The 9835-nt window shown below is 49.5% G+C and overlaps 1 protein-coding gene across 15 annotated transcripts in view; it reads left to right on the forward strand.

Moving 5' to 3' along the window:
• Nucleotides 1-7867, forward strand: part of BANP (BTG3 associated nuclear protein) — a 131872-nt gene extending 124005 nt beyond the window's left edge. For 10 of the 15 annotated variants that reach the window (XM_015600395.2, XM_015600394.2, XM_015600396.2 and 7 more), the window contains 3 exons: nt 3373-3516; nt 4278-4384; nt 7230-7867. In XM_015600395.2, the coding sequence (XP_015455881.1) occupies nt 3373-3516; nt 4278-4361 (228 nt within the window). In that variant the 3' untranslated portion in view covers nt 4362-4384; nt 7230-7867. Of the gene's footprint in view, nt 1-3372; nt 3638-4277; nt 4385-7229 lie in introns of those variants that run through there. The other 5 variants (XM_015600397.2, XM_015600403.2, XM_006926748.3 and 2 more) reach the window with 2 other exon arrangements.
• Nucleotides 7868-9835: the final 1968 nt, after the last annotated feature.

A 9835-nucleotide genomic window follows, 5' to 3' on the forward strand; every position in this document is an offset into this window, starting at 1 on the left:
ACGCTGGGCCAGCTAAATGACACATGTGGTTAGTGTTTCTGGCAGTGACCCTACCAAGAATGTTGCTATACATTTAATAGCACAAAAAGTTGACAGTTTGCAGAAATACTGTGAAGATGTGGGATGAGGACAAATAGTGTAGAATCCTTGAACCAAAGTGGTTCCATCATTACTTTCAGACTTACAAACCAGGGTGAAGTAACTGGTTTGTAAGTCTGAAAGTAATGACGGAACCACTTTGGTTCAAGGATTCTACACTATTTGCGGAAAGACCATAAGGAACTGGTGGCCCCACCATGTTGTGGAGAGACCCTGCCAGGTCAAAACGCCATCCAGTGGAACAGTGGATTCCTCTTGGGCTGGTGAAGTGCGGTCACACATTGGATTTTATTTGCTGAGTCGAGGGGCCGGGCCTACCACTCCAAAAAGAGGCAAAGGAACAAAAGATGAGCTGACCCACTGCCAGACAACAGTGGGGGCCCATGTTGGGCCCACAAATGGCCAGTGTCTCTTCCACACTTCCACAGGCCTCCTCTCCGATCTGGAAGAAGTGTGTTCTTTCAAAGCAGTTAAACATCCTGGTTGGTCATGGAATGCCAGATAGAATTAACTTGAATCTCAGCCCTCCGCTGTCTTCATGGAGCCTTAGAAGTTCTGCCCAGCACTGAGCCCATCTCTCCTCTTTGTGACCGATCCCCTGTGCCCCCAATTGTCTCCTCCTTTGCCATCCCTGGGGCTTCTCGTTCCCTCTGCCTAAGATACTCTTCCTTCCCGTCCCTCTCCTTCTGAGCCAGGCCATCCCCAACCCTCCCACAGAACTTGCCCGAGTCTCCACAGATGACAGAACCGGACATTTTCTCATTCTGAGATTGCAGCCCATTTTGCTTCATAGTGCATTTGTTCTAGAATGTAGTCTCTCGAGGTCCCATTCCTGCCCTTGCAGTGTCTTGCACATATCAGGTCCTCAATAAATATTTGAATTTGGTTTTCTGGAGAGAAGGAGTTTATGTGGAGGGCTGCTGCCCGGGAGGGAATTTGGGAGGACAGTACAGAGAGCAGTGGGCCCTGGGTGGGGGGCAGGACCAGCTGGGGCCTGAGGGTGTTGGCTGACACTTGGTCGGAGCAGGTGGGTCAGTAGATACTAGAGAGCATTTAGTGCAGGCCTGTCACTTGCTGGCATTTGATCTTGAGACAGTTTAGCTAATTTAAGATGATTTACATGCTAAATTAAAATTCAGAGAAAAAGCAAATGTCCATTTCATTAGTTCAGTCTTAACGGTAAATTCCATTCACTTCCGTCAGACACTCGCTGTAATCTTGCAATTGGCTCATTGTAACCGTATCACTGTCTTGTAATATATTTGTGCATGACCTTTCAGTGGTGCTTTGGAGTTGCCAAGCACATGAATGAATGTTCTTGTCTGGTCATTGGTGGCTGGCTTTGATGTAAGAGTGATGTTCGGACTTAAAGACCCTTCGACTGACTTTGTCATTTCATGGCCCCTTTTGGGAATCTGAATTTGTCTTGTCACAGAGAATCTGGGAGTGCAGAGTTCTTTTACACACGTCAGCTGGCTCAGCCTTGTGAAGAGGGCCAACAAAGGAGTGTGTCATATCAAGGTCCTTCAGGAGTGAGGTCCATAGTGTCTGGTCTGGGGGACCAGTGGTGGGACGGAGCAGGCTGTCAGCAAGGGCCTGGCTTGTGTGGCCTCCCCTCCTTCCCACCCGGCTTGTGTCCTCTGCGCTCTCCTCCGCTCCACCTCAAGTGGTACTGTAATATTGTGTGTATGAGAGAGTCATCCCTCACGTGCCCTTTTATTTTAATCTTCTAGTTTACCACGGTGTCTTCTTAACTCTTAACTGTTCTTACCCACCCTAACATTTTCTTCTGAAAACTTTTCATGTGAGTCTTCTAAGCTTTTCTCTAGAGTTGCCTGGCTTAGGAACAGCCGCCTCAATCCCTGTTAGACAGACACCAGGAGAGCCTGTGTGGAAATACACGTGGGCAGGTTTCCATGTTCCCTGTACTTCACCACCAACTCCCTGTCTGATGGACCCGTTGAGGCACTGGCCTGTTTTCTCAGTCTTTCCTCATCAACATCAGCTTCATTTTCATTTGTTTAACAAGTGTTTATTCAGTGTCAGGTACTGTGCTAGACGCTGGGGATTTGTCAGTGAACAAAACAGACCCCAACAGCCCCCCACACACACACGGTGCCATCCTGCAGCGCCTCTTCCACTCGCACGGGGTGGGGGTGGGCGCAGGGGGCAGACTGTGAACAAGTCCCCAAGCAAGATGCGCTGTGTGCCCAGAGGCAGCCAGGGCTCCAGACAGGGCTGTGGTGGGCCAGGTGGGAAGTCACCCAGTCCCCTCTGCTGGCTTTTCTTTCTTGATGGAAGGAAAGAATGTCAGCAGCGAAGAGAGAGGCAGGGAGTGGAGGAGCAGAGGAGAGGAGTGCAGGGATCAGGCAGGCTGGACACAGGGGCAGTGGGGAATGGGCATGTCTACTGTGGAGCTTGCCGGCTCGAGGTGTGTGCAGGCGTGTCAGCCACTCCCGCCTGTCCTGTGAGTCTCTCATAGCCTTGCTGTGACTCTCAACCTCACCCCACCTGCAGTCACCCACACAACTGATCCCGGGGTGTCCTTTTCCTGTTATGTGGCAGAACCTTGAGGCATGGTGTGGTTTGTGACAGTTGGAGGAGACCCATCAGTTCATTTAGCTCAGGTTAAGTAAATATGACATTTGACATGTAATTTTTGAATGGGCTTTGACAGTTTTGCTCTTCATGCCAAAAAACTACCTTTCTCTCTCCTCTGATGACCAGAAGCTCCTAAAACACATTCATGACTAAATACAGCCTCGTGTCCCCCTTTCTTCTGGTCCCAGCTTGTAATTCTGGATTTGAGTCCTTTGACTCTCTGTCTGCTGGGAGTTTGTGGAGGGCATGTGGGGGCGTTTGCTGGGGGGGCCTAGGGAGCCCTCCCGGGTCTCGCTGCCCTTTCTTTACAAAATGACAATGGCTTCCTCCCTGGTGATCGGGAAGCAAAGCTATGGAACTGGACAGGACTCTGTCCTGTTTTCTGATCATGAAAGATCTGGTGGAGAGTAAGTGCTGGAGAAAAGAACACGTGAATAATAGAGGAGATCACACACACATACATACACATTCACACGTGCTCACACCACACATGTACACTCACTGGTCAGACGTTACTCCGGAATGATTCATGAGACAGACCCCACAGTAAGGAGTGAGGTCTTGGGCCATCGTCCTCGGTTCATACAGTCATGGTGGAGTCTGCACGCGTGGTACTTGCCCCTGCCATTGCTCGTGTGACGGTGCTGATGGTGTTCTGCTTTGTCTCTCCAGGTGCTGCAGGGGGCCCAGCTGATAGCTGTGGCCTCTTCAGACCCTGCTGCTGCAGGGGTGGACGGGTCGCCTCTCCAGGGCAGCGACATCCAGGTCCAGTACGTCCAGTTGGCACCGGTGACTGACCACACCACTGCAGCTCAGGTGGGTCCTGCCCCTTCTGGAAGTGGACACCCTGTCTGTGGACGGGTCCTGGGGCTTCTGCAGGTGTGAACACGAGCCCCAGCCTGGGTATTTCTGCTTCTGATGTTCTCCCGGGAGGAAGGTAATTACCATTAGAAGATGCATCATTTGGACACAGGCACTCATTTGGAATATTTTTTATAAGTGCCTGAATAATGTATCGGTGATATTAGATCCTCGCCCGGGTGATAGTTTTAAACCTGTTCTTGAGATATTCTGTCTTGTGCAAATGTTTGTCTATGAATTCGAAGGCAAATTTTAACTTCTTCTCAATCCCCTTCCACAAGTGGGGGGTCCCCACTGACTTGAGACCTCGCTGCTCCTCAGAGTCGGGTAGCACCTGGCCCAGGGATCACTGCTTCTGCAGACCCAGCACTCACCCTTGACCCTTTTCCCGGGGACAGGTTTATGGGGCACCTGCCTCTGAGCAGCCCGCCGCTTTGTGGTGGAAATGCCGGCTGACCCCGATAGCTGTGGTGCTTGCCCTTGGTTTTGGGGGCACCGTTTGACCAGGTATCCAGCCGCCTGCCCTGCGCTTCTAGCACGGCAGCCTGACGACCTTGTGGGGAGCTCCACATTCGTAAGGCCCAGTTTTCCCTGTTTGTTACATGCTTGCTCAGGAAGTCTGATTGACTCTGAGCACCAACAGGCTTCCCACAGAAGCCTCTCGTTGTCCGGCTCTGCTGGATCTCCTCCACTGCCCCTTATCCGTGTTTTCCCAGGAGCTCTGGAAACTCCAGCATTCAGACCCCGTTTGGACACTTTCTGAAATGTCAGATGAGAGGGTTTCTTCCTTAGATATTTGAAGTGTTCATGGAGCTTCCCCACGGTGAGTGTACTTAGTGGAGTGAGCGTCATGGTCTCTCTCTTCAGAGTTCCCCTGGGTCTGGGGGAACCAGGCCTGGGCCCCCTGTGCTAGCAGAGAGAGCTGGCAGAAGCCGGATGGCCTGAGCCCCTTTAGAAGACAGTATGAATGGGTTCTGTCTGGTTGGTTGCTTGTGTTTGGAACAACCAGTTCTAAAGTGATGGCATATTCCCGTTTTTTTTACGAGAGTAACCGTAGGATTGCTCCTGTGGGGGCAAGGGCACCTTAGAACAAAGCACAAGCCTACTGGTGCTGTGAATGACACATAAGCTTTTTGCCTACATTCTCAAACCTCAGAAGCTGTAGGTTTAAATCACTGAAATTACTGCTGAGATCAGGGAGAGCCATTGTAATGCAGGGGCTTTTATATGCTCTGACCATGGGAAGGCAGGGGAAGGCAGGAGAAGGCTGCATGTCTTGGGCAGCCTCAGCCTGGAAACGGCCTCAAAGCTCACAAAATTACTGCTGAGATCAGGGAGAGCCATTATAATGCAGGGGCTTTTGTATGCTCTGACCATGGGAAGGCAGGAGAAGGCTGCATGTCTCGGGCAGCCTCAGCCTGGAAACGGCCTCAAAGCTCACTGCCCACAGGACTCTGTTGGTGTTCTGCTCTATCCTGCTGGGTTTTGGCTCCTGTCCCGCCTGCTCTGGCGCATTCTGCTGCCCTCTCTGGGTCTGCTCCTCTCCTTTCTGTGGCCAGGCACTAATGAGCTTCGTGTACCTTGATGCTTAGAATTAAAGCTGCAAATTCCCAGGCAGTCCCTTTCCCCTCTCGCCCTCTGTTCTGCACTGTGCTAGGTGTGGTGTGCTCTCCACAGTCCTTGGAGGAAAGGAAATTCTCATTTGGTTCGCTGGTTGCCTGGTGAGGTGGTTCCCAAGGAATGGGGCTCAGCAGAGCCAAGTAGGTTGCCCAGGGTGACCCTGGTAGCCAGCTGGGTGAACTCAGCAGTCCTGCGAGGACTTAAATTCTTACTCTCCTGATTCACAATGAGGCCCCAGTTGGCCCAAAGTTTGGGAACCCGTGTCCTGGAGAAGGCTGGTTTCCCCTTTGCCCCATCCCCCTACTCCTACCAGACCTGTCCAGCTCCCGTGACCCGGGCACTTCCAGGCCCTTCTGACTCTGAGTGGTGTGGATGTTGACACAGTGGTGACCACAGAGGCTCCTTCCATTCTGGAGACCAACTGAGAAAGACGAGGCATGGCCTAGAGCTGGGGATGGGGAAGGATGTGTGTGTATGTGTGTGTGTGTGTGTGTGTGTGTGTGTGTGTGTGTGTGTTTTCTCCGTGTGTGTGTGTGTGTGTGTGTTTTCTCCCTGACCAGCTAAGTTGATGTGGTTTGAGGGTGAACCTGTCCTGGAAGGAAGCTCCTGTGCAGGCCCCACCTCGTCCCATGCTGGTGATATGTCTGATGCCCACATCATCTTGAATGGGCTCATTGTGTAAAATCAGTTCACTCTGCTGCTGGGCTGCCACAAAAGGGTGTGTGTTCTTCAGGTCTGGGGAGCTGTGTGGTGGGGCATCTTACTGGGTTGTAAGTTTGTGGTCATTCTACAGATTTCAGAATTGAGGAAAGCTGTGTCCATTTTAGTCCTTTGCCACCTTGGCTTTCTGTCAGTGTTCTTTGTCTCCATTCACACCTGGCAGCTCTCGACATCCGTTTAATTAGGACACAGCAGTGGAGCGGGGAATGAGACATGTGCTTACTGCTCCAGCCGAGTCTCGCTCTGCCCTCACTTCATCTGCCCGCAGCCACCAGCAGGCTCTAATTCACTTTCCCTTGCCCAGAAACTTGTGGGGAACCCCCACCCCCATCTGTTGTCTTAAGGCGACCCCTTTTTCATCACTTCTACCCAGCCACTCTCTTGGGCTGCAGACGATGCCTTTGCTGAGTCCTTCTTCTGATACTGGAAAGCCCCTGCTTTGAGGAAACACTATGTCAAATGTCATTTGACGTTTGTATAGTATTTCAGAAGCGCGGCCCTGAACCGCAGTAGGAGATGTAGAGCTGCACCAGGGACTTCCACCTTCGCGTCTCTCTAGCTTTCTTCACCTCTTTCTTTGCGGTCACCATGCTGGGCCCCTGCAGCTAAACTTCCTGCTTGAGAAGCCAGGAAGCCCACCTCTGAGGGTCTAGTCTTTGTGACATCGCCTTTGATGTTGGCTTAGGAGGTCCAAAAAAACCCCAAAATCTCCATTTGAGGGCCAATTCCGGATGGTTGAGATGGATGATTGGTGACTTATTCTAAGATTGTATTTTTCCCTTTAACTCATCTTAAAACTATGAATATATATTTAAAATCCTTAATACCTGTAACTCATGGATTAAAACTTCAGTCTTTAAGGTGAGAAAGGTAGCTGCCCCTAAAATGCTTTTCATAACATTGGAACAGTTTTTATAAGAAAAGGCAAAATGGTAACTGAAATTCTAGGCAAATATACTAGGTTAAGGAAGTGTCAACCACACAGAGTATTGTTCCCCAGTGATAACCGGGGGCGGGAATGGGAAGTCAGCACTGCGGGCTGCGAGTGAGCCCTGCAGCATGTGTGGGAGGGTTGGCGGGGTTGTGGGCAAAGAGAAGCCCCGCAAGGCGGGACTGTGGCCCGGATTTATCAGAACTGCGTGAGTGGCTCGGGTTCTCGGAGCGTCACCGCTCTAGGCAGGGGTGAACCTAGGACCCAACCCCTTCCAGCTCCGCTGTGTGTGTTGTGCTATGCATGGAAACCATTGGTGTCTTGTGACCCGCGAGTGGCCTGGACTCGAGTTGGTGGATACTTTTATAGAAAAGCCCTGCTCTCTCCCCTCTTGCAGACAGCTGAGACTCTGCAGCCCACCCTGCAGTCCGAAATGCAGCTTGAGCATGGAGCCATCCAGATCCAGTGATGCAGGGCAGGCCACCTGAGCACGACAGGACCCGAGACGGAGCCGTCACCGCGCTCAGCGCCAGCTCCAGCCAACCACCCAGTTCTACACGCGCCCTGGCCCCACGGCTTTGCACAGAGGTGACTGCACACGTTCTGTTAAAGTGCATCCGAGAGCCTCATCCACAGGAGAAAGCGTCCCAGTAAATAAACAGATGGTAACAGCCACCACCCCTGCCAGAAGACCCCTTTCGTTTGAGTCACACTGTTGGTGTCTAGAGAAAGAGTGGGGAAGCACAGTGTGGATTGCATTAAGTACACACAGAAAATCAAGAACTACAATATTTTTCTCTGTTTAAACAGCTTTTTTTAATTTGCTATGGTGTTTATAACAAAAAAGAAAACTGAAAAAAAATGGACTAGCAGAAGCCTTTTGCTGTGTGCTCTGTTCAGTGTAATGAAAATAGGTATTTGCAAAGACAGCTAACGATTTTGATGGAAATATTGCTTACCTACTTTTCTAGGGGGAAATGCTCTCAACAATGTAATTAAGCATTTCTAATGAAATAAAATGTATTTATGACCACAGCAGCTTTAATATTATTTTCGCTTAAAAGATGGTTTACCGAGGCCACCCTCACTCCTGGTGGGTGCTCAGGGGTCACCCCGTGGGCTCTTTCAGCTATACTGACAGTACTTGCGGGATCCTTGCAAAGGAAGGAGTGTGGCTGCTTCTTCAGTCCCATGTAACAGGCCTGGAGTGTCAGCATCCCCACATGCAGAGAGCTGCCCCAGGAGAGCGCCCCCTCTCAGACACAGGCATCCTTGAGACAGTGTGAGCCAACTTCAGTCTTGTAGGCACTCCTACCAGTAATCCGTGCTGTCAAATGACACAGGCCTTTTCCAGCTCAGAAAGTTACAGCTCCAGGATTCCTTAGAAAAAATCCTGTCCAGAGGATCCTGCTTCATCGTCTAAAGTTAAAAAAGAAAGGCAGAGAAAGCGGTTCCAAACACAAGCGCAGAGGTGGTTTGCATTACACGTGACCGGTGTGTGGCACTCGTTTCTGTCAGACCATTTCGGTAGTTATATTAGTCAGATTTGTGAAATTCCCACAACAAAATTGTGTTCACTGACTTAGACTATGACTGCACGGTGCTTTTTCTGGGAAGCATTCAAAGTTTTCATTCCAAATAGTCACGCCTGTTCCTGCTCCACCCCTTGGGGGTTCCAGGGCCTGGGTAGCTTACACTGGGGCACGTGGAGGGGTGAAGGAAGTGCGGGGGAGGTAGAGCAGCTCCCTACAGTGGGACAGCATGTCTACATCCCATGCCTCCATCCATCCTCCTAGGATGGCGCCTCCCTGGACAGTCACCTGAGAGAGGCTATTCTCCAGGAGACGGAAATGGGAAAAAGGACCAGTCACGAGGCTGGAAGGAGAAGGTCTAATGAGCATATGTCTGGAATCCCAGAAGGAGAGAGTGGAGAGAACAGAAGAAAGATGACATTTAAAGGATTGGGGAAGCAGAACAGGTCCCAAGTAGAAATAAAAGCAAATCCATGCCTGGACACACACACTACATTAAGGACAAAGATAATTCTGAAAGCTGCCCGAGAGAAAAGCCAGACCACCTACAGCAGGATGAAGGAATCACAGCAGACTTCTCAACAAGAGAAGTCGACATCAGAAGCAGAGAGTAGTACCAATGAGGCATTGAAAGAAGAAAATTCTCTACACAGAATTGGGTCTTTAGTAAAACTATCGTTCAAGAGTGCTGGTGACAGTCACCATTGGATCCCACAGTTCCACTCCTAGATGTACACTCAAGAGAATGGAAACCATATGTCCACATATAAATTTGTACGTGAGTATTCATGACAGCAGTGTTCACAGTGGCCAAGGATTGGGAAGAACCAAGTGTCCAACGGCTGACTGGATAAACAAAATGTGGTACATCCTTAGAATGGAATATTATGTTGCCATAAAAAGAAATGAAGCACTGCCACTTGCTACAACATGGATGAATCTTCTTTCTGAGTGAAAGAAGCTGGACACAATAGGCTACATGTTATATAATCTTATTAATATGAAATGTTCAGAATAGGCAAATCCATAGAGATAGCAGATTAGTAGTTGCCAGGGGCTGTGGGGGAGGGGAGAGGGAGGTATGGGGACATGGGGCTTTTTTGAGGTGATAAAAATGTTTTGGAATTAGTAGTGATGTTGGTACAACTCTGTAAAGTTACTAAAAGTCATCGAATTGCACAATGAAAAGGGTGAATTTTTTGGTATATAAATTATATCTCAAAGTTAATAAGAATCAATTGGGTGACGTTAAAAAAAACATAAACAAAAATGAGGATGTTACTAGCAGATAATCCCTCAAAAAAGGAAATCATAAGGAATTTTCTTCAAGAGGAGGAATATGGATTCCAGGAAAGAGCAAGAAAGAGTAGTGAACAAATAGAAAAATAAACACACAGGTATAAGTGCTCTGCTCTTATAATTCTGCTTCTGTCTCACTGAAATTGTTGAAAATAATAAAATGTTGGAAAAC

The sequence above is a fragment of the Pteropus alecto genome, unplaced genomic scaffold, assembly GCF_000325575.1.
Source record: "Pteropus alecto unplaced genomic scaffold, ASM32557v1 scaffold7, whole genome shotgun sequence".
Lineage (NCBI taxonomy): Eukaryota > Metazoa > Chordata > Mammalia > Chiroptera > Pteropodidae > Pteropus > Pteropus alecto.